Source organism: Rutilus rutilus (assembly GCF_951802725.1).
Source record: "Rutilus rutilus genome assembly, chromosome: 10".
NCBI classification, from domain to species: Eukaryota; Metazoa; Chordata; class Actinopteri; order Cypriniformes; family Leuciscidae; genus Rutilus; species Rutilus rutilus.
In genome coordinates, this window is record NC_140215.1 from 30,968,019 (window position 1) to 30,995,748 (window position 27,730).

The window sequence follows — 27,730 nt, forward strand, 5'->3', positions numbered from 1 at the left end:
TTCAGAGACAAGTTGAACTTTATTGTGAAACAATCCTCACACGGGTTTTTAAAAATGTGTTTTGTTGTACAAAACCCCTGTGTGTAATTCGTTATCAATATCCAAAATTATTTCTCACAAAACCCCTAAAATATGAATAATCCGAATTGGCAAAAAGAGACACCTGGATCAATCCCCAAACAATTATGAGTAAAAATGTAAAATAAATAAAAAAATGTAATAAAATTCAAACAACAAATGCACATATGCATTGCATATGTAATACCTTACACAAAACCTTTTCCTCAAACCACACATATTTAAAGACAAAAAATAAAATAATAATAAAAATAAAGAAATATCAATAGACAGAGGAGAAAGTTGTGATGGAGAATATGTGAGTGATATTCTGAAGCATCTCACTGAGCGTAGTAGTGTGTGAACTGCCATTTTTGAAAAGTATTGATGGGATCACAGTTCTTAAGGTAGATGCCAGCTTTAACTCCAGCTTCCAGACAGATGGGTTGGGAATGACTCTCTATCATCACATGCTCCGTCTAAACAGATATAGAAGGTAGACTTTGGTCAAAACATTATTACACACTTGAACTAATCACACTTAAATCTTGAGCTAGGTACCCAAGAGTACATACAACTAGGGATGCACTGATCTGATACTCAGTATCTGTATCAGTCTGATGCAGAGCTTTTTTGCCAGATCGGGAAACAGTAAGACAAGACTGATCCAGTCAAGCTCAAACAAAAGGACAAAAAAGCACCACAAAAGGTTTAGTGAATTATATTCCAGGTGTTCTGAACCCATTAAATTGCTTTATTTGAAGAACAGATAAATTGAAGTTCACAGAAACAGTTTCATTCGCAGCAGCTGTCAAATGTCATTCTCCATTCAGCATCTTCTAACAGTGTCACATACATTTACTACAGTCAGCACAGTAAATCTCTCTCCAAGATGTTCCAATGTTCCCATTATTATGCATAATCTGAACATAAAGGTCAGGGCTTTTGTTTAAAATGAGTTTATTGGTGATTCTGAATGGTGTGGTGCTCACTATCAGATGAAAGGACTGAATAAAACTCGTCATTCACACAGTAATTGGAATATAAAACTCAATGAAAAAGTTTCAGTAAACAGTTGGACAGATACTCTCTGTGTTGCACACACACAATATTACATATACCTGGGACTCCATGTGCTTTAAGCATATCATCATATTCATAAGTGCTTTATATATATATATATATATATATATATATATATATATATATATATATATATATATATATATATATATATATATGCACACAGTACTGTGCAAAAGTCTTAGGCATGTTAATATCCCCCACCCCCCGTCCCCCCCCAAAAATGGTTTTAAGTCAGTTATTTATATCTTTTGCTGTAGTGTGTCAGTAGGAAATAGCAGTTTACATTTCCAAACATTCTTTTTGCCAATAATTGTAATAATCCAGTGAGATTTGTGTATGCACAAAGAGTCTGACAACAGCCGGTATGATCTGATCTCACCATCATCGAGTCCGTCTGTGATTACATGAAGAAACAGAAAAAACTGAGACAAACTAAATCCAGAAGAACTGCGGGAACGTCTCGAAGATGCTTGAAGAAACCTTCCTGCAAAGCTACCTGAAAAACTATGTGCAAGTGTACCTTGACAAAAGCCGTTTTAAACGCAAAGGGTCGTTACACCATATATTGATTTGAATTAGTTAATAGAAGTTAAATCATAAATAAATTCAATTTGTGATCTTATTTTTGAAATCATTCTCACTTAACAGCATTTTAATAGCCTGACGTCGTCATACTCAGATTCTAGTCAGAATGTGAGTCTGATTCTGCTCCATTGAGCTTTGATTATGGGGCGTGTTTCAACCGAATCAGGAAGGAAAATGCCTCTGCACTCAATTGGATAGACCTACAACCAATCAGAGCAACGGAGTAAGTTTTCATTCATGTTTCCGATCGACAAATGCCTTGATCGCGGTTCTCTGTTCCTCTTTTTAAAATTAATGCGCTGTCGATATCTTCTATAACAGACGCGATGGCGGAATCTACACATAATATTTCATAAACAAAGTTCGGCAGGAGCACGTTCACATAATCAATCCAATCAACTTGTCATCAAACACCAGGTCTACCCTATCAGCATGAGAGGAAACATATATTCACTCTTGTCAACTCACCTAACATTCCTTGACAGTTTTCAGCATCCCTCCACTACTCTCGGCTTGTTCTTCCACACACAGCCTGGAATAGGGGAGTACTTTGGGTTCGGGCCGAATACCGAGCCCGGAGCCTCTCCTCGGACAGCACGTCAAATATGCATTTATTCTATCTGACTTATTTGTAAGTGTGAACTCGTGAAGTCTCAATTCTCCAGCGGCAGTCATCTTTGTTGTTAACGAATTCAACCCAAGCGCTCGTTGGTGATGTAGATGATTACGTTGCTCATCTGTCCATCATCGTATAAAGCCCGCCCTGACAATTTGATTGGTCCGAACAATTTTTGTTCGGGCATAATAGCTCCTCAACGGATCGAGTCCAGACCGAACTTCCCGACCTAAAAATGTTGTGGGCGGGGCTAAGTTCGGCTGGCATCCAGGCTAGCATTTTAACACAAGTGCCAGTACTTTTCACAGTACTGTAGCTTTGCAGGAAGGTTTCTTCAAGCATCTTGTAAATATATAAATAACTGACTTAAAACCATTTTTTTGGGGGGGCGGGGACGGGGACGGGGACGGGGGTGGGGGATATTGACATGCCTAATACTTTTGCACAGTACTGTATATATATATATATATATATATATATATATATATATATATATATATATATGCTATTTATTTGTTCTATCATAAAAAAACAAACAAACAAAAAAAACAGTTTTTAATTTTAATTTTACAAACTGATTGTTGAATTTAAGAATTTATTAATGCCGCGTCTCAATTTGACTACTTATATTACACCCTAAAATTCTGTACTGATTTTGTGAAGAAAAAGTCCATACTTTTGAGTTTGTAGCAGATTAGTAGGCAAGCTTTGGCACATACTAATTCATCATAATTGCATCTTTAGCGGACCACTCTGTCGCTCAGTTACATAGATCCTGTCACCGTTTAAACTACCCTGTCAATCATCGTGTCACAGTTAAAATCCTTCACATTCAATTTAATGTCCTACTGTGTCGGATAGAAATGTATTAGCATGTTGATCTTTAATGCGGAGAACTCTCCTTATGTGTTTTTGCATAATGATGCATTTAAAAGTTAATGACCAAACTTATCTTTATAAAAGTTCACAATTAATTTTGATGTAACTCAGAGTCATTTCCTGTACTAACTGTTTACTTGTTTATTTCCTATTGTAAAAACTTCCTATACTTTTATAATGGCTATTGTTCATTTAAATATTATTTGTTCAACTGTATTTGATATTGTGAAATGGTCCGTTAGTGATTGTGATTTCGACTTTAGTGAAAGTTACATTATTATGCCATTAGATGGCGGCAAAGACAGTCTTAATGATTGAGTCCATACAGTTTGAAAGAGTTTGAGCACTACTGGGGCACAGGCCCCTCAACAATTCTCCAAAAGTACTAAATTTACTACGGGGGTCTGAGGTCATGTTTTTAACAAACAATGTAAGTATGTGCTGCAGATAATTTTGTTTGATTTTACAGTTTAGGGCTTTGCTTAAATCGCCAGTAAACATTATTTATTTTAGGTATCAGAAGTGGATACGGTTTGGTTGATGACAGTTAAAATTACCTTTGGAACTCTGTTTTACCATGGTAATTTTTAACCCCTTAACTGTAACCCCCTTTTTGAGAATAGACGTGAAAATGCACTTTCCAAACTTAAATGGTTGTTATTCAACAATGCTTTGGAATATAGACCTAAGTTTGGTCTTGTAAGTTAGTTATCTAAGTTAGAAGACACTCAGCAGACTATTGAGCACTTCAAAAAATGAAAGAATTAAAAAGTTTTGGAAGTTTAAATTTACTGTAAATCAAATGTACTGTACAAAATATTTTTTATTTTATATAAAATATATATTTTACACAATCATTTTTACTATATGTCTATATCATCAAATTTTAAGTTGATTTCACAAAAATTTAAGTTCTATGAGATTTTGTTTAGGCGCTGTACCACAAGTTTCCACCGGGTGTCACCCACATTCCATTGTCATTTTTTTGATAGGTTCTTCTGTAACAAATTGATCAATTTCTATCCAAATTTCAATTCTATCACAAAACAGACACCAAACATGGAAACTTGAGACTCAGACCTTTCAAGCAATATGTTTTGTAAAGATTAGAAAAGGTTTTGATTAAGTAGCTAAAATACATTTTGTAATAGTGGGTATGCATCAGCTGGACTGAGTGGCAGAAGAGCTGCTGCATGACTGGATTTAACAGGGGAAACTGCGAAAACGCCAGTAAAACAAACGATTATCAGTTTAAACTAAAGGTTGGACTCGATACAGTGTTCCTTAACAACTTAACAAAGATCCAGTGACCCATGGATATTGACATGCAACCAGGAATCATGTTTCCTGACATTTATATGTGCCTGATTTTGACGTTGGGGAAATACATAAAGCAAATTTGCCTGTGAACACTTTATATAAATAAAATATAGGTAGGTCTAAATCCCGGTGATCACTTATATCAGCCCTAAAACTTGTATAGTTTTTGTCAGTGTTTATTTAAAAACATCCAATTATGCAGAATATACGATGGTAAATATTTAATTGAGGAATTGTCAATACAATATATAACAATACAATATATAGTGTATGATTTTACCCCAAAATTCAACATATTGACAATATGATAACTGCAAATCCACGTTTCACTGCCTGGAGTCCAGTTGTTTCTATGAATTGCAACGATCTATTTGCTTCTCTGTTCTGTAGCTTTCAGGAAGTCTGTAAATATATACCTCAGATTTCTTGTCAAGTCTATTTGTACAGTCAATCTCAAAGCTCTTTCCCGTTTTAGATGAGTTTTGTGTAATGCTCAGTCTTTTTGCCACTCAGTGTGATTAGGTGACGTCACGCTCATACCCACTATATGAAACCTGACACTGCCTGACATGTATGAGAAGGTTAAAGTAAAGTAAAGAAAAAAAAACAACCTTTCTTTTATTTTAAGGGTAATGTTTTCATTAGATATGCTTAACATGTTGATGCAGCTTCAGAGCACGCTCCTGTCATTCATTATCACTCCTAATGGCTTTTAATTTATCAAAAGAGTATAAAGGTTTTGTAATCATTATCAAATGACTTATTGATGATACTTGCTCAAGTGGTTGCTGGGTTCCCATCTCTATCAGCTTGCATCGTTATATCTATTGTTCACGAGAACACATAGCTTGCATTTCTAGTAGGGTTGTCAAAAGTACCAGTACTTCAGTACCAAGTTGGTACTGACATTTTATATTCGGGTATATTCGGTACCCACTAATAGGCAGCTGCTTTCAGTCGCTTCCGTGTTTATCTAAGCGAGACTAACTTTTTTACTAGGAGCACTGTAGCCGATGTATACCACGAAATATACTAGTTTATGTGAATATAAAACCGCAAAAATACTATTTAAAGGTCCCATATTGTCAAAAATGAAATTAGCTCTGTAGTGAGCTTTCACACTTATGCCCACTCACAGACATAATTTCCCTCGATTCGAGACGTAAAATAACGTCCTTGTTTATACCCTTGTTTCAGTTCCTTTCAATATAAAAGTCTTTGTATGGAAGTAAAATAATGACAAATGTTTAAAAAAAAACTAAAAAGCTTGTTGAATTGCACTACTTGAAAAAAAATGCATTGCATTAACCCTGCTTGCATTTTAATACATTGTATTTTTAGGGCTTGCATTTTTATGGCCTGAAATTCAACATGGTTGTATATTTAAGCTGTGAATATTTCAGTTCAAAACATTTCACACATGTTTTCATTATTAAAAATTATATAATCCATATTCACCTTTCAGATTTCACTTCCAAAATGTTCATTCTGTTTATAAAATACAACCTATAATATTCGACAGGCAATTTTCGGTCCATTTTATTTTGCTTTACAAATTCAGTGGTTCAAATTCGACAGAAAATTCAACATTTGACATCCGAAAACAGCAGGAATATCAGGAATATCTACTGAGATTGCCGATTGATAATCTCCATAGCTGTTAGTCGACATCACCAGCAGGAGTTGCAAGCGGCTGTTGACGAAGACTAGAGCAATGGGTGAGAGAGTCATTCATTCATGAAAACGGATTTACAGAAATGGAGCAAGTGGTAATTATCAGGACCAGTTTATATATGGAAAAGCTGATAAAAACACAAAAGCTGTGTTTACATTTAAGTGTTCACAGTTAGTTTTGCACATGTAAGCAGCTTTCTCTACCGTGAACGAGGTTATAATGTCCTGATGCTGATGTACAGATAAAACGTTAAATCTGAGGTAGTAGACATATATTCCTCTCGGTTGTTTAGTTTTATTAACTTTATATTGCGGCACTGTGCTGCAAAACTGGGGATTCCCTCAATAAGTCATTCTCCAGGATTCCCTTGCGGTCAGGACTCTTAACGCTTAATGGACTAATACAGTGATGTAAAAGAACAAACTCGCACCTTATTGGGGATGTAGGCTATATTAGATATAGGAACAGGCTAGCGGATTCAGAATGAACGTAACGCGCAAAGTTTCACGCTAAGCGATTCCCAGTGAAATATTGGCATGAAGTTGGCATGACACTGCATATTCGATATTCGCACATTTAGGAACCGTCTCTAAAGTAACATACAACATTGGTACACACGTTTCTAACTTCAGTAGCATTGGAAGAGAATGACTTAGTCATAAAACCAACTGTAAAGTGTTCATGTAGGTGCCAGGCATGCACACCTTTTAGATTTTTGATATTTAATTAAATAAACTGTCAAATCATGTGTATTGCTATTTTTTCAGTAGGCCTACCGCATACTCTCATATTTATTTTAATATCAATTATCTAAAAAGTGTATTATCTCAAGCATCATGCCTGACACATACATGAACAATTTACAGTTGGTTTTATGACTGCAAGTCATTCTCTTCAAATGCTACTGAAGTTAGAAACGTGTGTATTAATGTTGTATGTCATTTTAGAGACGGTCCCTAAATGTGCGAATATCGAATATGCAATGTCAAGCCAACTTTAGCCAGCATTTCACAATCGCTTAGCAGCCAACTTTAGCCAGTATTTCACAATCGCTTAGCGTGAAACTTTGCGCATTACGTTCATATTCTGAGTCCGCTTGCCTGTTCCTATATCTAATATAGCCTACATTCCCAATAAGGTGCGAGTTTGGTCTTTTACATCACTGTATTAGTCCATTAAGCGTTAAGAGTCCTGACCGCAGGGGAATCCTGGAGAATGACTTATTGAGGGAATCCCCAGTTTTGCAGCACAGTGGCAATATAAAGTTAAGAAAACTAAACAACCGAGAGGAATATATGTCTACTACATCAGATTTAACGCTTTATCTGTACATCAGCATCAGGGAATAACAGTATAATCTCATTCACGGTAGAGAAAGCTGCTTACATGTGCAAAACTAACTATTAAGACTTAAATGTAAACACAGCTTTTGTGTCTTTATCAGCTTTTCCATATATAAACTGGTCCTGATAATCATCACAAATACTTACCACTTGCTCCATTTCTGTAAATCCGTTTTCCATGAATGAATGGCTCTCTCACCCATTGCTCTAGTCATCAACAGCCGCTTGCAACTCCTGCTGGTAATGTCGACTAACAGCTATGGAGATTATCAACCGGCAATCTACTGATATTCCTGCCGTTCCCGGATGTTAAATGTTGAATGTTCTGTTGAATTTGAACCACTGAATTTGTGGAAGCAAATTTGTAAAGCGAAATAAAATGGACCATACATTGCCTGTCGAATATTATAGTAGGGCTGCACAATATATCGAAATTATCGAAATATCGCAAATGTATATATCGCGATATGCATATTGCAACGGCTTGCAATAACTGGGGTCATGAACTAAAGAAAAAGAAAAAATCACTCACTGCTCTTGGCTGAATAACTTTTGTAGCTTTAATAAGAATCAGTAGCCTAAATATGTAATTCATACAGTGAAAACTAAGCAATGTTTATTTTTACATTTGATTATTCAGTTTCTGTTGTTAAATAAACCTAATGTAGGATAACCTGAAACCCTAAACCCTGTGGTTTACACTGATGTTAAAATAACACTTCTTATGCTACAGTAAAACAATGCTGTTCACTTTCAGAAGTTGTAGGGATGTTTTCTTGTCATAAAAAGAATGTGAAACACGTATATTTAAGGTTATATCATTTTTAATATATTTTAAAGATAATTTAAGTTTATTTTACACACTTTAAGCATTATCGTATTGCATATCATATGAGTTATCGCATATCGCATTTTTCTTCAATATCGTGCTGCCCTATATTATAGGTTGCATTTTTAAACAGAATGTAAATTTTGGAAGTGAAATCTGAAAGGTGAATATGGATTATTGAATTTTTAATAATGCAAACGTGTGTGAAATGTTTTGAATTGAAATATTCACAGCTTAAATATACAACCATGTTGAATTTCAGCCCATAAAAATGCAAGCCCTAAAAATACAATGCAATCAAAAGCAAGCATGGTTAATGCAATGCATATTTTTTCAAGTAGTGCAATTCAACAAGCATTTTTGTTTCAAAAACATTTGTCATTATTTTACTTCCATACAAAGACTTTCATATTGAAAGGAACTGAAACAAGGGTGTAAACAAGGACGTTATTTTACATATCGAATCGAGGGAAATTATGTCTGTGAGTGGACATAAGTGAGAAAGCTCACTACAGAGCTACTAGAGGTCAAACTTAAATCAAAGAAAGTGCTGGAGCGACGTTCTCACTGCTGAGCTTCAACTTAAGAGAACCGTGTCAATATCACCACAGTGATATTTCTCATGCTGAGAGATAAGCAGCTGTATTTTTATGAGGAAATATCACATAAAAAAAAGAGACAGAATGAGAACAGTTCCAAATCTATTTAATTTGAGCTCCATGAGATGATGCATATTACACATAGGATTATAAATATTTTGTTGCTGTTCATGGTCAGTGACAATTTTTTCCAGCAGAAGGAAAGCATTTAGTGATTTTACTTCATGAAAGTAGCATTAATACATATTTTTGGCTTTAATATTTGTATTGTGTGGTTTTATAAAACAGTAAGGTACTCAAAGCTAGTGCTGTATGGTGAATAAGTCACGGCTGAAGGGTATCGATGCTATACCTAGAGATTACATTTTGCCCAGGACTTACCAAAACTTTACCAGACTTGTGCATCCAGCGGAGATGTGGCTTAGTGTTGTCACATGGTTCCATGATAATCTGTGTTTCCTGAGGAGCCAAACAGGAAGTGTTCTGTCGAAGCATCCTTAACCAGGTGTAGCTAAATTGTTGACTCTGTGAGGTATGAGAAAGCAGAACAGTGAAAGATTGTGAAACAGTGAACAGATGAAAGATTATACAGCAGAATAGAATACCCATGTGAATAATACATCTGAATTGGATTTACCTTATTTGTGAGCTCACATTTATCAAATGAAAATATGCCATTTTGAAATACCAAACATTTTCTGGCTCCAACATTAAAAATCTGAAAAAAACAGATGTAAATTTCTAAACAGAAAACAATAGAACTAAAAAACAATGCAAGAAGAATCTCTCTAAGATTAGTTACAGAAGAATTAGGCAAATCAAATAATATATCTTCTACAATAAATGTCCTCTAAAGTTTATATATTTTCTACCTACCACTCCTTCAGCTTTGACCAGAGGGGCATCCAGGTCTGGGTACACATTCTCCAAGTACCATTTAAAGCTTTTACACTTGAGTTTTTCTCTCAGTTGAATCTGTTCTGTCAGATTTCCTATATCAGTCACACTTTTGTCCAGTAGGTGGTGGTAGCCATGACCATAAAAGAGCTCTTTATATTCATCCAGCCACACCTCTACAACCCTGGCCAAGTTTCTCTCGACTGTCTTCACACGGTCTTTAGGGAACTTGTAAGGATTATCGCCACGGAAGATGTGTCCGACACGTGAGCAGGGAATGATTTCAATCTCACCACCACACATCCAGATCTACAGCACAAGTAACACATTACGTGCTACCACTGAACAATCTATACAATTATTTAAGTAAGCTCAATAAAAGTTTAAAAGGACTCATAAAAAAAAAAAAAATAATCCCCAAGTTTTAGACTAAACATAGTCATATTTCTGTTTTTCATTAAAAGTCCATGCTGATATGTCTACAAGACTGTGCTTAATAATTTAACTCAATAATAATTAAAAATATTATAAATATTATAAAATATTATAAAACTATATTATAAAAAAAAAGAAAAAGAAAAAAAAGATCACTTTAAATCTTTGGTCTCTGGTCTCAGCTAATGCACCTTTGCTAATTTACCTTGAAAGAGATTTCCATGTTTTCACCACCCCAGACATCCAGGCCTGGGTCGTATGCCCCCAGCTCATAGAAATAGCTCTTATCTATAGAGAAAAGACCCCCTGCCATAACAGGACACCTGTGCAAGAATAAAAACACAATTAGAACCCCAATTAGAACTGAAAGTACACACACATAAACGTCTAGATTTGTATTGTAAACCCCGTTCCCTGAAGGAAGGAACAGAGACATTATGTCAGAACTGAACTGACGAACTGGGAACTCGCCTTAGAGCCCAACAACCTTCGAGTGTAAACTAAACGAGCCAGTGCACATTGGCGTGCAAGATTTGCATCGTGAACTCTGCTCCGCAGAGCGGGTATATAAGAAAGCGGGTGTGCAATGCACATTCAGGTTTGCGCTGAGGAGCAGAGCCGGTGACCGGGTCGCTCAGCGGTGGTGCAGCAATTGTGGCGAAAGGACGTAACGTATATAGTAACCACAGTAGGGATGTTAACCGATGACCGTTTGACCGATGGTTGACCGCATCAACGTTAACCGATCAAAGTTGTCGGTAGTCAGTAAAAAAAAAAAAAAGTGATTTCTAAATTAGGCTATTATAGACAGTGGACTAAACACTACTACAGTTAGCCATCTCATTCCAAGATCTTTTTGTGTGAAGTAAACAAATCCCTCACACTCAATTTTTCATAACTCGCCTGTTTGTACTTAAAGGGTTAGTTCACCCAAAAATGATAATTCTGTCAGTAATTACTCACCCTCATGTTGTTCCAACCATGTAAGTCTTTCGTTCATCTTCGGATCACAAATTAAGATATTTTTGATGAAATCTGACAGTTGTCTCACTCCTCCATAGGCTTTCAGAGGGACCGAAACTCGTCGGCCCAGAATAGTTATTAAAAACATTGTTAAAATAGTCCAAGTGACTACAGTGGCTATACATTAAGTTTATCATGCGACGACAATACTTTTTGTGCGGAAAAACAACAAAAATAACAACTTTATCCAACTATTAGTGTTCTTCAATGTGGGCCTCTGACGAGAGTTCACGGGAGCGCCAGGACGCATGTGCGAGAACTGAGATTACGGCGTTCTTCTTCTACTACTAACTTACTTGTTACTGGCTGCTCACTCCTTGGGAGTATTACCGCCATCTACTGTACACGATGACGTCCCGACATCATCGAGACCTAAATCACAATAAGTGTTGAATTCAATAGCTTACATTCCTCTGCTTATAAACAGACCGTTTTGTGCTTCCGGCAATGTCGGGACGTCATCTTGTACAGTAGATGGCGGTAATACTCCCAAGGAGTGAGCAGCCAGTAACAAGTAGTAGAAGAAGAATGCCGTAATCTCAGTTCTCGCGCATGCGTCCTGGCGCTCCCGTGAACTCTCGCCAGAGGCCCACATTGAAGAACACTAATAGTTGGATAAAGTCGTATTTTTGTTGTTTTTCCGCACAAAAAGTATTGTCGTCGCATGATAAACTTAATGTATAGCCACTGTAGTCACTTGGACTATTACTTGGGCCGGCGAGTTTCGGTCCCTCTGAAAGCCTATGAAGGAGTGAGACAACTGTCAGATTTCATCAAAAATATCTTAATTTGTGTTCCGAAGATGAACGAAAGACTTACATGGTTGGAACAACATGAGGGTGAGTAATTACTGACAGAATGTTCATTTTTGGGTGAACTAACCCTTTAATAAACCAATAAAAACATTTTGTGCGAGGTCACAGCGTTTGGGTTCACGCGCTCACAAGGTTTGCGAAAAGTAAAGTCTACAGGCTAAAACACTCAAGGTTAGAGCCAGGGCAGACGACAGGATGAAGCGTGCAAAGAAAAGTAGTGTGTGGGACCATTTCACCAAAAAGAATGACACAGATGTAAGTTGCAACTTGTGTGATACAGTGCTTAAATACAGTAGTAGCACGCCGCGTTTCCATTACAGATTTGCGCAAATGTTTTGCACTATTATCTAAATGTCGATAAAAAACTATTGCGAAATGACGGCGTTTCCATTTAACCGATGTTATGCGACTAAAACGTCCTTTTTTCTCTCGCGATAAGTCATTCCAAAAATCACGGCAATGGACGTTGGTTTATATAATATCATAGCCACCGCATTAGACATTATTATTAGTGGAAGGAGACGTGGCGTGTTATCCAAGCATTAATGGCAGGGAAAGACCCTTATACTGCGAACGACACATATAAGGAGTTTCTGGGTGTTTCGCCCTCATTTCTGCTCCGAGAAGGCTAATTATTGTTTCTTTTATGAATTTAATAAAGAACTCTGTCTCGTATTCTGTCCAAACGATCCATGTAGGCTACTTTTGTGTCCATTCATTTTTCCTTTTTTAACCCGTAATTGAAAAACGCAAAATGAACTGTTGTTGTCTTTTTAAAACGCAAAGTTGAACACCAACATTTTTAATTTGAACTGGCTACACCAACTGCTGCGCAAAAAAGTAGGCTAAATATCGACGAATTTTCAGATTTTTGTTTATGACTTTTTGCCCCTTTATGAAACATTTAAAATATTCACAAATTAATATGGAAAACATGTCTATTTTACTGGTTTTCTAAGGCCAAATTAGAACCTGGAATCGATATTTTTCCAGCAGTGCTGAATGAGAAGAGCCATTAATATAAACTATTGTTTTCTAAGTGTCGGCTAAAATCACATCTCCATCTCCACTGTTAAGCAGATGTTATTTTAGAGAGAAATGGCACCTTTCATACGGATTACATAATCAGAAGGTATTAGCTTTCGATTCGAATTTGTTTGTTTTAAAGTGGACATTTCAAGCTTTAGCCTAGGCTATATTTTGTTTCAGTTCTCGCGCTCCAGTTTACGGAGATCATGAAAGTACGTCTGATTGTTTTATTTTATTTTATAAAAGCGCAACGTTTTCTTGTTATTCTGAGTTTACACAAATAAAAGTAGTTGAGAATAATGTATTATTATTTTCTGTATGACCAGAAATGATAGAGTATTTTAAGTTATTTCCACTGTTGATAGGAAAATGCAAGTGTTCGCGGCCGCGCCTCCGTGCCAGGCAGTGTGCGCTCCACACTCAGCTTTGTTCCTTTTTTGCATAAAAGCGTCTTCTAAATATAGCCTATTAAATGTTATAATAAAATAATATAAAATAATTATTATTTGCGTAGCTATACATGGACCTCAAACACACCGCGTCTTCTAAGTCAGGTGACTGTAAATGCGCAAAAACTGTTTCCATATCAGTTTTGCAAAATATTCCTTTTTGGAATTGCCTGAAAAACCACCTCATGCAAGCGTGTTTCCACTGTGCGTATTTTCAATTCGCAATTTCAATGAATGGAAACGCGGTATCCTGAAAACGCGACACCCGCAAGCCTCTTCGGGTGAGAAAGGTAGCCAAAGCCAACCTACCGTGTCATCTATGCTAGCTGGTAGGAAATGTGACAAACATTTGTGTGTGTGAGCGGGAGGCAGAGCGGCAGAGAGATGTGACAAAGTTGCGAAATTGCAGGAATGGCTCGAAATGGCTGTTATTTCAAATAGCGTAGCATATTTTAAACTGATTGGTTAACCGGTTTCAACCGGCTAATGATGCTCGGTGGTCGGTCAAGAAATTTTTTAGTTTTCGCCATCCCTAAACCATAGTAACCTAGACGTTATCTATAAGTCAGTCACAATTGACATCGACTTCCTATGTCGACTGAACTTCCAGCGCTCCACGTGAGCCACCTTATCCCCCGCACCTACTGGGGCGGAAGATGGGACAGGGCTTTACGCAGAGAGGGTCAATCACTGCTGTTCCTTCTAACCCATTCATTGAGATTATTGGATAACACTGGGAAAGCGTGTCTTTTCCAAGCAGAAAGAAGACCACATCCTACCCGTAGGGAGGTGTCATGTGGGAATTACACATATGAAATTGACCATTAGCGCAGTGCTACATATGGACAATCTCTGTGGTATATTCAGCTTAGTTAGAGAGAAGTCAACACCGAACAGAGAGGGTAGAGTGGACTCTGCTCTGCGTCTGATTGCTGCAGGGTGCTGGATGAACTCCAACAATACTCCGGCAATAGCAGCAACATACACTTCCAGGATGGAGGGAGTCCTCCGTGTTCCGTGCACAAACCACATGTGAAGGTTCCAGAGGTCTGGACGCGGGTGCCATAGGGTGCCCCGGTCTCTGAGGTATTACCTCAGAGGAATGCGGCAGGGAGGGGCTGTTGCAAGGAGCATTAGTTCTGGGAACCAGGTCCAGTTGGGCTAGTAGGGTGCAACTAGCAAGACCTGTTCCTCATCCTCCCTGACTTTGCACAATGTCTGTGCAAGTAGGCTCACTGGGGGAGGGAGTAAAACAACCGGCAATGGGACGTGTCGGAGAGGCAAACAGGTGTACCAGTGCAGCTCCGAAGCATCTCAAGATCAGCTGGAACACCTGGGGATGGAGTATCTCAACTCTCTCGGAAGCGTAGGCTGTCGTGAGAGCTCATCAGTTGCACGATTGAGCATGCCCGGAATATGAGTGGCACGAAGCGACCTCAGATGCTTCTGACTCCAGAGAAGGAGATGGTGCACATGCAACGGGAGGGTAGTGGCTTTCAAACTTTTTTCTTTTTAAATTGATGCGACCTACATAGGCTATAGGCTACAACCATTTACATGGAATCAAGCCAAGCATAAAACCAGGAACACCCCAAGCCTAAGGAGTAAAATACAACAAGTATAACTGTTTTGGGCTTTGACTAAACATGGTTTTGTATGTGAAGCCCTGCAAGACCCATTTGTAAATAATATATGGATACAACATTTATGTCACATTCTCGCTCATAACTTCATGACACATGCTCCAATAGTCAATGGTGATTGTAAACCATTATTTACAGCAGATTCTCACGATAAAAATTTGTCCAAAATCAACATAATCCATTGCGTCGATCACAAGATATTTCTCACGGAGTTACGACACAAAACACAGGCGCACATGTAGCTAAGTAAAATCAAATGTAGCTTTCACGTGGCGTTTCCGCTTATAACTTCATTATAAGTGGAAACGCCATCATGGTGGTGGTTTGATCACCACATTTGAGTGATCATTGAAAAAAAAGTGTTAATGTAAATAATATATTCTGTTTATGTTCAATATATTCAAAGTATGACCTCAAGGCTAGATTATTGTAATGCTCTTATGGGTGGTTGCCCAGAACGCATAATAAACTAGCTGGTGCGTTTTGTACGAGCTGTAGTTTGAGTTCTTACCAGAACCAGGAAGTATGACCATATTAGCACGGTTCTGTCAACACTGCATTGGCTCCCTATTAAACATTGTATACATTTTTAAATATTGCTGATTACTTACAAAGTACTAAATGGTTTAGCTCCCCAGTACTTGATCGAGCTCTTAACGCATTATAGTCCTTCACGTCTATTGCGATCTCAAAACTCTGGCCAGTTGATAATACCTAGAATATCAAAATTGACTGCTGGCGGTAGATCCTTCTCCTATTTAGCACCTAAACTCTAGAACAGTCTTCCTAACATTGACCGGGAAGCAGACACACTCTGTCAGTTTAAATCTAGACTAAAAACACATCTCTTTAACCTGGCATACACATAGAAAATTATACATTCCTATTATTCAAATCAGTTAAATGATTATTAGGCTGCATAAATTAGGTCAGCCGGAACCGGAAACACTTCCTATAACATGGGAATGCACTCGTTACATCATAAGAAGAATGGCATCTATGCTAATGTTAGTCTTTCTGCTTATTCCAGGTTTTACTGTAATCAGCCGGATCCAGGCCGTATCCAGATCAGATGGTGGACCTGCGCCTAAACACGACCACAACGCATGATGTAGTCAGCCGGATCCAGGCTGTATCCAGACCAGACGGAGGACCTGAACCTAGACACATGACCACGGCGCATCCCTGAAGTGTCAGCAGAGGTTGTGTCAACTACACTCTCCCCTGTGAAGGCCTCATCGACACGACAGCCATCCTCAACAAACCCGTCTCCATACCGGCGTAACTACGATCTTCAACCAGATAGAACTGGATAATATTCTGATTGTTCCAAACCAATCTGACCTATAATGCTGCCTGAATCATAATCATACACTGTTCGGTCATTGGCCAGAGAAGAACTGGCCCCCCGACTGAGCCTGGGTTCTCCCAAGGTTTTTTTCTCCATTCTGCCACCTGATGGAGTTTTGGTTCCTTGCCACTGTCGCCTTTTTCCACCTTTGTTGCTATTGGCTTGGCTTGCTTAGTTGGGGACATTAAATTGAACATTTAATTTAATATTCACCAATAATATTGATCTGCCTGCATTGACACTATTATACAAGAACTGAACTGAGCTGGACGATGACATCACGGTTTACTCCAGAGCGGCTATATATAAAAATTAACTAAATTAATAACTTTTTTTCATCAAAAATGAACCATCACTGAACTTACTTAAGCTGGACTGTGATGTTTTTTTCTTCTGGAAACAAACTTTTTTGCATTATTTTCCTGTTATCTCTGTGAAGCTGCTTTGAAACAATCTGTATTGTAAAAAGTGCTATATAAATAAATGTGACTGTATTCTATATACAGTACCAGTCAAAGGTTTGGACACACGAATGGGAAAGTGTGTCCAAACTTTTGACTGGTACTGTACTATAATACAGTAGTTCCCAATTCCAGTCCTCGTGACCCACTGCTCTGCACATTTTGTATGTCTCCCTTATTTAACACACCTGAACCAGATCATCAGCTCATTAGGAGAGACTCCATGAACTGAACTGAGTGTGTCAGATAAGAGAGACCTACAAAATGTGCAGAGCAGTGGGTCACGAGGACTGGAATTGGGAACCACTGCTATAATATACACATAAAGAATATTTGCCAATATATCGATATCAGACTTTTTTTACTCCGCAATATCGGTATCGGCCCCCAAAAAATCCATATCGGTCGGGCTCTAGTGATTGGGCTCTCAGACGAGATTTGAATAATTCGTCAGTTCAGTTCTGACTTAACATCCAACATGACTGACTGATAGGGAACTACTATGGTTCTTCATAGTTAATTTGTAAGAGTGTAGTATCTGCATGGACATTTATACAATATGGTGTTTCATTTATAAAAGAAGCAATGAGTTTGAATATTTTTTTACGTGTACAACTTTCTTTTTTTATGAATTGAAATGAGCTGGGTCATCTAATTGTTGAACAAAATGAATGAATTGGGACACAAACTAAAATCTCTCCTGTGAATGAGAATCTGCTGACCAATTAAATATTAAGGATATGCTTTATGTAAATCACTTGTTCACAGTAAAGAGAGAAAGGGCGCAGAGATATTATCTACATGTAAAAATGACTGATAACACAGTAAAAAATATACCTGGAAGAGGCAGTTATCGCAGTCGAAGCACCAACGACTCATGTAAACGATACGGCGATACATGGCCATGTACTTATGAGTCCCTTTAGGGAAGTATTATTCTATGTATTATGTTAAAAGATAAATAAAAACATTGTATCTTCATTTAACTGGACAGGAACTCATTTAGTCATGTCTGGCAACATTTGATTTTTTATAAACTGATTATATTAAACTCTCAAACTATATTAAAATAAAATGTGTATATATATTTGATCTATGATATGATAAAATATCATATATTTTATCTATGAGACCTTAAAGGCTTTCTTATCCTTTGGCTTTCTCTGAGGGACAACATTAGTATTACGCCTTAATTCCCATTGACATACACTATCAGTCAAAAGTTTTTGATCGGTAAGATTTTGATGTTTTTAAAAGAAGTCTCTTCTGCTCACCAAGGCTGCATTTATTTGATAAAAAAAAAAAAATAATAATAATAATAATAATAAAAAAAAAAAAAAAAATAATAATAATAATAATGTGAAATATTGTTTCAATTTAAAACAGCTGTTTTCTATGTGAATATATAGTAAAGTGTAATTTATTCCTGTGATCAAAGCCGAATTATCAGCATCATTTCTCCAGTCTTCAGAGTCACATGATCCTTCAGAAATCATTATAATGTGATGATTTCATTTGATGCTCAAGAAACATTTCTCATTATTATCAGTGTTGAAAACAGTTATTTACATTTTTATTTCAGGATTCTTTGATGAATAGAAAGTTCAAAAGAACAGCATTTATCTGAAATAGAAAGCTTTTGTAACATTTTGTAACATTAAGATCCGACAAGATCCGAATCCAAGATAGCTCCCGCAGCATGTGGAGCTGCTACAGGCAGGAGCAAAATTCGAACAAAACCTGAAATCTACCGCACAGATACAGGGCAAGTGATTGTAGAAGATGAGTTTTTGAACTTTTTGTTTGTCAAGCTCAAAACTGTGAAGCAGGATGAGATTGTTTTGATGGCTGAGGACCATTTTGGATCAGAATGGATTGTAAACTCCACTAAATTGCTTTTTGAACTGTGTCCAGGCTCTACTCGCAAGCTTGTGGCTCACACTGGGCCTCAAAAAGACTTAAAGAACATCAGGAGTTGCCTTAAGCTCCTTAATGAAGCTGGTGAAAATGTTCCTCGGTTTGTTTCTCACCATCTTGATGAACTTCCACCTGTGACTTTCGACAGCCTTGATGTGTCTTGTCTGCTTGGTAAGATTGAACAACTTAGTTTGGATATTACAACTATGAAACAGGCTGTTTCTCTGTAGACAAACACCTGTAACGATCTGCGGATTATCACTACGGACATAAACCAACGACTGAGTGCTATTGAGCAGCCTAGAACAAATTTGAGGAGAGGACCTGTTCTCCAAACCAACAAACATGCAATGACTCAGAGAGTGTCACCTCCTCAAGCCTGGGAGAAGACCCAAGATGACATGGAGGGTCAGACCAGCGAAGGAGATTCAAGCTAGATGGAGAATTCTGCCTTAGGCCTGGGCAGGCTAACCAGTGCTGCAAAGGAAGATTCTCATGTGAAGTGGAACCTGGTCCAGGGCAAGAGGAGCAACAACCGCAGGAAACAGGTCCTTGAAAATGCTTCAGTAAAGCCCAGACCTCGCCTGAATCCTCACAAAGGGACAAAAACTGCTGGCATTGTTGGAACTGGTACGGGAGGAGACATCCGAGTCATAAAATCCAAACTGGTGAGTGTATTTGCAACAAAATTCTCACCTGATTTGGACTCTGAGACTTTGACTAACTATATGAAAGATGAACTTGGGCGTAATGTAACCTGCCAAAAGCTAGAAGCTGTGCAAAGTCGGTTCAGTTCTTTTAAAATAACCGCAGAGTGCAAAGAAGTAGATGAAATGTATAATCCAGAGCTGTGGCCGGAAGGCACTTTCGTGCGGCGATTCTATGAGGCACGCAAACCTAAATCTATAGCTGTGCCAATATCAGTGTTGAATGTGCCTGTAAGGGGATCAGGGGCACCTGATGCCTAGTACTAGCAACAGTGATGGTGCTCAGAGTGGTGTCATACAACTCACGAGGCTTGCGCCTAGGACAGAGTGCTGGAGACAGAGCACATCGGATTGTGGTTGGCCAGCTACTGGAGACCACAGACATTATCTGCCTGCAAGAGACATTTTTAGCCAAGCAGGACCTTGATAAACTCAATTCTATCCACAGTGATTTTCATGGAGCAGGAGAATCCACAACAGATTTAAGCACCAAATTGGTGCGGGGTAGAATACCTGGAGGTGTGGCCATTTTGTGGCATAAGAAATATGATCCAATGAATAGTATTATCAGATTAGAGGTGGACTGGTGCATTGCAATTAAAGTTGTGCATTCTATGAATGTTTTTATTATTTTAAATGTCTATACCCCATATGACTGCTATAAAAATGAAGATGAATATATGAATAGATTGGCCTTTTTGAACTCTTATATTAGGGAATGTACATATGCAAATATATTTGTGATGGGTGATTTGATTGCAGACATTTCTGATGACAAATCTCTCTTTGGTCAGCACTTGTTACAGTTTTGTCAGGATAGTAAACTGGTTCTTTCCAGTATGAATTTCCTACCTGCTGGTAGTTATACCTACGTCAGTGAAGCATGGAACACGACATCTTGGTTGGATCATGTAATTTGTACAGCCGATGCTCATGAAAGTCTGGAAAAAGTTGAAATTCTGTATGAGTTGACTACAACTGATCACTTACCTGTCTCTATGATTATAAATGTTGCTAACTTACCTGATTGCAGTAGTTTGACAGAAGATGGTGCCAACATGGTCAAAGTGGATTGGGATAAACTAAATAGAGAGGATGTATTGTACTATTGTGGCAGGTCGGATGCTCTCCTAAGGGAAGTACAGTTACCCATGGGTGCTATTTTATGTTCAAATATTAATTGTGATGATGTCACTCACTGTAATGACCTATATGAAATGCACAATGGTAAAGTGAGGGCTATACATGATGCCAGTCGTCCTCTACACATACACCCCAGAAAGGCTAAGAATATCAAACCTGGTTGGAATAAGTATGTAGTTGACCACCATGAAGCTGCTAAGACGGCTCATAGGTCCTGGGTTATAGCTGGTAAACCCAGACAGGGGCCAGAGTTAGAACACAAAAAGCTTACCAGGGCTAGATATAAATATGCAGTGCGCTTTGTTGAAAAGCATGAGGAAGCCTTAAGAGCTCACTCTATGGCTGAAAACTTGATTGGCAACAATGTCACTGAGTTTTGGAAGGAGGTGAAAGGTACAAATAGGGCCAAGACAATATTGCCTTGCCATATAGAAGGTGTATCTGGTGCAGAAAATATAGCAGAGCTGTGGAGGCAGCACTATGCAACTCTGTTTAATTGCATTAAAAGTCAGCCCTATTGTGTGGGTGAGTTAAATGAGGATGTAATCCACTTTACTCCCAATGAGGTCTATAATGCTATAGAGCAACTAGCTGATAATAAAGCTAGTGGCAAAGATAACATCACTGCGGAGCATCTCAAGTTAGCTAGCCCCAGAGTGTCAGCCCTTCTATCCATTTGCCTGACAGGGCTGATGACTCATGGTATACTGCCAGACACCATGTTGACCGTCACATTAGTGCCCGTCATTAAGGACAAGGCAGGGAAAATAGGGATTTTGGACAACTATAGACCCATCGCTCTAGCTAGCACTCTTTCAAAGGTGTAAGAAAAGATGCTAGTAGATAGACTGAGTGGGCTCATTTACACCACGGAAAATCAATTTGGCTTTAAGTCTCAACACAGTACTGATCTATGTATCTATGCATTGAAAGAAGCTGTTGAATCCTATAGAAGGCAGGGCTCTACAATGTTTATTGGGTTTATTGATGCGTCCAAGGCATTTGATAGAGTAAATCATCATAAGCTTTTTACTAAACTTATGCTTAGGGGTGTGCCGGGATGCATCATACGTATACTGGCTTACTGGTATGCAAAACAAAGCATGCAGGTTAAATGGGGAAATAGCCTATCGTCACCATTCAGTGTAAGCAGTGGAGTACGGCAGGGGGGGCTTCTGTCTCCAGCCCTGTTTAACTTATACATGGACAACCTCTCTAAGCAGTTGGGGATATGTAAGACGTGTTGTGTAATAGGGAACACTCTGTTAAACCACCTGATGTACGCAGATGATTTAGTTGTTATGTCCCCCAGTACTGTTGGGTTCCAGCAGTTGTTGGATATATGCTCCAAGTATGGGGGTGAGTTTGATGTACAGTACAATGCAAAGAAGAGTGTTGTGTTGGTTTGTAGGACTAAGGAAGATCAGAAGTGGCACTTCCCTATGTTTTACCTGTCAGGGCAATGTATCTGTGTATCTAACTGTACAAAGTATCTTGGGCATATCATTACTGACAAGATGGAAGATGATGCTGACATGTATAGGCAAAGACGAATGTTGTATGTCCAAGCGAACATGTTAGTCAGGAAATTTCATTACTGTTCTGATGATGTGAAAGTGCACTTGTTTCGTGCTTACTGTACCCCTATGTATGCAGCCCCATTCAACTACAAAAAGGAGACCATGCGCAAACTGCAGGTAGCATATAATGATTGTCTGAGGATACTGCTGAAGAAGCCCAGGAGCAGCAGTGCCAGTAAGCTTTGTTGTGACTTGAGGCTAAGCTGTTTAAAGGCCCTCTTGAGGAACCTAATGTTTAAGTTTATGTGTCGACTTGATGAGTCACAAAACTATATTATAGTAAGGCTCACAAGCCCCAGGTGTAGCTCGGTCCGATATCAATCACATCTATGGAAGCATTGGTATGAGTGCCTTTTAAGACTTTTGTGAAAAAGGGTGTATTGTATATGTTTATGTAACAGTTTTTTTTTTTTTTTTTTTTTTTTGTATGGTGTATGTCCTGCTGTTGGGCCTAGAGCCTGTAATAACGTTTATATATTAAAAACTACCGTTCAAAAGTTTGGGGTCAGTAAGAATTTGTATTAATTAAATTGATCAAAAGTTACAGAAAAAACATTTATAATGTTACAAAAGATTATATTCCAAATAAATGCTGTTCTTTTGACATTTCTATTCATCAAAGAATCCTGAAAAAAAAAATTACACAACTGTTTTCAACATTGATAACAATAATGAATGTTTTTTGAGCATCAAATCCGCATATTAGAATGATTTCTGAAAGATCATATGACACTGAAGGCTGGAGTAATGATGCTTAAAATTCAGCTTTGATCACAGGAATAAATTACATTTTAATATATATTAAAATAGAAAATAGATATTTTAAATTGTCATAATATTTAACAATTTTACAGGTTTTTTTGTTGTATTTTTAATCAAATAAATGCAGCCTTGGTGAGCAGAAGATACTTCTTTTAAAAGCATTAAAAAACTTTTGACTGGTAGTGTATGACTGATAGATTAGAAACTGCTGTTAGCCCCATCGTGCATTGTAAATTCACAAAAAATGTGTTGTTTACTCAGAATGTCCTGTTGTCCATGTATCCCAAGATTTGTGAAGTTTAGATGTGAATTTTAGATTTGTCGTAGTTCAGATTTGACCAATGCCATTACACTGACGTTACCTGATGGGGTCTGAATCCTTGACCTGGTTCTTTCTAATATATTCTTCAGGTAGAGCACTCCAGCCAAACACCAGTGGCCATCTGAAAATGCCTCTTTGGAAGTTATCAACAAGCATGTAACTGAAACAAAACAAACAAACAAAAAAATACATTTTAGTGCATGAATTTTAACTGCACTCCTTTCAGAAGTCAGTCAGAAGCAAAGCATGCTGGGAACTAGAAATCTGTTGTAACTCATTCCGTGAATATGTGTGTGTGTGTGTGTGTGAGAACATGCATTCACATTTATATAGGAACATGTATGTATATGTACACAATAAAGGATACAACTTTGTGAATATTACATGTAATGCTATTTTTGTCTTCATTTATAAATATTTATATTCATTAATATATAGCCATACATGGTCAATGCATATATTGCAGTGTATTGAAAAATAAAAGCACTAGTTTCCCATATATGGAAATGCATTATATTTTGCAGTATATTCCCATTAAAAAAAAAATCCGTAAGGGGAGCTCAACAGTTATTTAATTGCAAGACTGAATATACTTCATTACCTCATGTCCTTATCGCTGATGACCTCAATAACAGGACAGACCACTTTTTTGCGGTCCAGGTAAACTCTTTCTAACAGTGGCTCCAGCCACCCCACGTTACACTCAATATGAGAGTCCAGGAATGTCAACACTTCACCTGCAGATGAAACAACATCTGTTGAAACAATCATTACAGCCAAACACTAAAACAACATTTATTGTTTATAGCAGAGATACCAGCTGTCTATGCTATGTATCCCAATTTCCAAACCAATTAAATTAAGCACAAATCCAAGGACAGACAGTAGCATATTGCTACTGTATGTGTTGAAGCTTTCTCAGTAAAATGAATTAAACTGAGTGCGAGTGTACAGTACCTGTAGCAGCACTGGCCCCTGCAATCCTGGCTCTGATGAGGCCTTGTCTCTCTTTCAGACGGATGATTTGTACTTTAGGGAACTGAGACATATAAACATCCAGCTTCTCCTTCAGGTAGTCTAGAACACAAAAAAATCCCTCATAGAGAAACAAAAACAGTATTTTTCACATAATTTACTTATCTGTATACCGCTGTTTTCACTGTCCTAAAAACAGGCTGATGACTTCCTTGTTCTATGAAGTCCCTCCTTCAGAAATACGTAACGAGTTCTAATTGTGCCAGCGGTTCCTGTGTTGTGATTCGACAGCAGCTTAGCGCACGTTGCCCGGAAAGGTCACGCCTCTTACCATAACGTGGAGATGCATGCGCTCAGTGTTAGTGGTGATTTGACTCCGGGATGAAAATAACAGCGTCTCGACGACATGGCGACAAACACACTCTACAAACGCAACTCTTCCTCTTCTCCGTGGGAGCGCAACAAGACCATGCCCCCTTTTTTTGTGTATTCCTGTGGGCGGAGGTTAGTAAAAAAACTGTTCTACTGACGTCATTAAAGCAGGAAGTAGAGGGATGTAGTCCAAACCAGCCGTTCACTGTAGGCTTTGAAAGGGGACTTCTGTTAAATAAAATATCTTGCTTGGCATAACTTTGAGCTTTATAATTTTACAGGTATTATTTATGCTCTAACAGCAACATTACACACTAACTAAAGTTTCAAAAATGGGATCACGAAGAACAGGACCTTTAAAGAACAGATTATAACATAAATAAACTTTTCAAGATTTCAAGTAGTCAAAAGAGTTCCTTATTGAAGAAGTAAACAGTTAATGTATAGATGACTGTGAAACATAAGCCTGTTTTGTATCATGTTTACCCTCGTATTTAGTGCTGATGACTTGTGAGTTTGAATCACCCAAATTGGACTTTAATACTATGTGTGAGGTCTAAAGCTTTGAACTATTAGACATAAACCCTGTCATTGACCTCACCTCAAATGATTCAAATAATTTATTTAAAATGCAAGTAAATCAACACAGAATTGTCCCTCAGACCTTTGGTGCTGCAGTCGTCCACCAGAATGATCTCCTTCAGCAGGTGTGGAGGAGACCTGTTGAGCACACTGTGCACTGAGCGTAGCAGAGTTGACCACACCTCATCCACAAAGCAGAAGATCACGCTGGTGTTGGGCAAGTCATCATGAACAAGATTTTCTGAACATCTAAACAATACAGGATATGGAGGTGTTACACATATATCAGTGCTACATCTGCTTGCCATTACATAAAATTTGCCATGACCTCCCAGAATACAACAAAATTATTCTATGGTTCAAACTCACGTTTGGGGTCTGGTGTCTGGAATGGCTCTATCTATTGGTATCTGTTCACTCAGGAATACATTAAAATATCCTTCACTCCAGCGTCTTCGACTCTCCAGTTCTTTATCTCTGGGAACACTTGCAGGCTGTCCAAACTGTCCCACGGCCTGCGGATCTCTGGGTAAGTCTGTCACATCTAGGGCCATAACCTTATGAAGCTCTCCTGACCTCCTCACTCGCACACTAGGAGAGTGTGCTATTTCCACAGTTTTTTTAGTAATGTCTGGTTTAGTTTTGTTGAAAATATTGGCATGTTTCTCTCTATTGTCAATAATATTTTTCGGTTTATCAGTCTTTGTTGGTTTGAGAAAATCATTACTCAAGTTATTTTGTAAACCTGAATCTACATGTACTTTCTTATGTGACATCACTAGTGTGTCATTCGTATGATTTACTTTCTCCAAAGTGTTTTCTTTGAGCGCAGGAGAATACATTTTCTCCTGGACAGCAGGCAGTACTTTAGTAGGTAAATGTGCTTTAACATCTAGATTTGCTTCTGTCTGTCCAACAGCAGCATTTATTTTGTTCATCTTTGCAGATATACTGTTCACTTTGCCGTTAATTTCAGTTTTTGTCTCATTTGTTTTTGGAGGGATGCTAATAATTGTTCCTTCCACAGGTGATTTCACAGTTAGATTCACTTTGTTTTGATTAATTACATCCTTTTGTTCCACAAAAGACTTGTCAGCCATTAACATTGAATTCAAATGTATATCGTTGTTTAGCAGAGCTTGGGGTTCTGTCCTAAACTTTGGCCACTTTCTGTAAACCTCATCAGCTTTCTTTTCAAACCTTTTTTTGTTTTTAAAAAACTCCCTCTTTTCTACGTTTACTTTTTGCAGAGGATGTTTAAAGATATCCTCTACATTGCCTTTACTCCTTCCCTGTTTTAGTACAATCTCTCTCTCTTTGAGATCCCGATTCACATCACTGAAGGATATCCTCAGTGCTGCGATATCAAAGAGGAGCCAGATTACAGATGCGATAAACACAAACGCTAGGACCCTCCCACTGCCTCTGAAATACTTCCTAAACCGCATTTTATTTTTTATTTTTTTTATGTTCACACTCCGTGCAGTACTGACTGACTCCACATTCTTAAACTGATGTGCCTAACTGAAATATTAACAAGTCGCAACTGAATTAGAAACAGAGAGACTATTTATGTTCTTAGTGGGCCAAAATGGAACAAAAGGAATGAGTTCAATTTGAACCAACGTTTTAACAACATAGCAGAGAAGCCGCAAAAGTTTGCAGAATTAAAATGAAACAACTCTGTCACTATAGTTACAGTAGTTATTCAAACTATCGCGATAATAGAAACGGGATTTGATTGTGGTTTACCTGGGCATGCAGACGATGTTTATTCCACTTGTGACTGGTGGTGTAAATAGACAATTTAAGAGTACCAAAACATGATGTTGTAAATGTTGTTATTGCCAAACACCAAGTGTGAGAACGTAGCCATAGAGGGGTACTACTTCACTAAACATCCCGAACTCAAAAACGACTGCGTGGCAACATTTCTGCAGTATGACCTAAAACTCTGTTGTCCTGGCAAACTTCCGCAGTTTTGCATTCAAAGACATATTAGATCCACAATAAATCCATTTTAGATATTTCGTTTCAAAGAACGCTGAAATAGTCGCGTGGAACTTCCAATTGAGATCGTCGTCGCAAAGTTTATCATCACACACACACGTGCTGCTCCGGTCTTCTCAAATGAATATTTTCTGACTCGTTTCGATATTCTAAAGGTTCGTTTCGACAATTATCTGGTGCCACTTCTAAGCGCGCACACACGTTCCAATCCACTGGGTTAAGGACATCCTCCTTTAAGCCCGTAGTTCCTGCACATCAGACCTGCCCT

The 27,730-nt window shown here is 38.0% G+C and overlaps 1 protein-coding gene across 2 annotated transcripts; it reads right to left on the bottom strand.

Moving 5' to 3' along the window:
• galnt5 (polypeptide N-acetylgalactosaminyltransferase 5) lies at positions 1-27,730 on the bottom strand. Of its 2 annotated transcripts, none has more exons than XM_084421093.1 (10): positions 25,822-27,730; positions 25,535-25,701; positions 24,481-24,600; positions 24,125-24,260; positions 23,564-23,683; positions 10,527-10,644; positions 9,866-10,195; positions 9,627-9,707; positions 9,371-9,514; positions 1-536 (listed from the first exon to the last, which is right to left on the bottom strand). In XM_084421093.1, the coding sequence occupies exons 1-10, from the start codon at positions 26,898-26,900 to the stop codon at positions 399-401; spliced, it is 2,433 nt and encodes an 810-aa protein (XP_084277219.1). In that variant the 5' UTR covers positions 26,901-27,730; the 3' UTR covers positions 1-398. The 2 variants fall into 2 exon arrangements, with proteins under 2 accessions (XP_084277219.1, XP_084277220.1); XM_084421094.1 differs by having other exon boundaries at positions 27,205-27,344.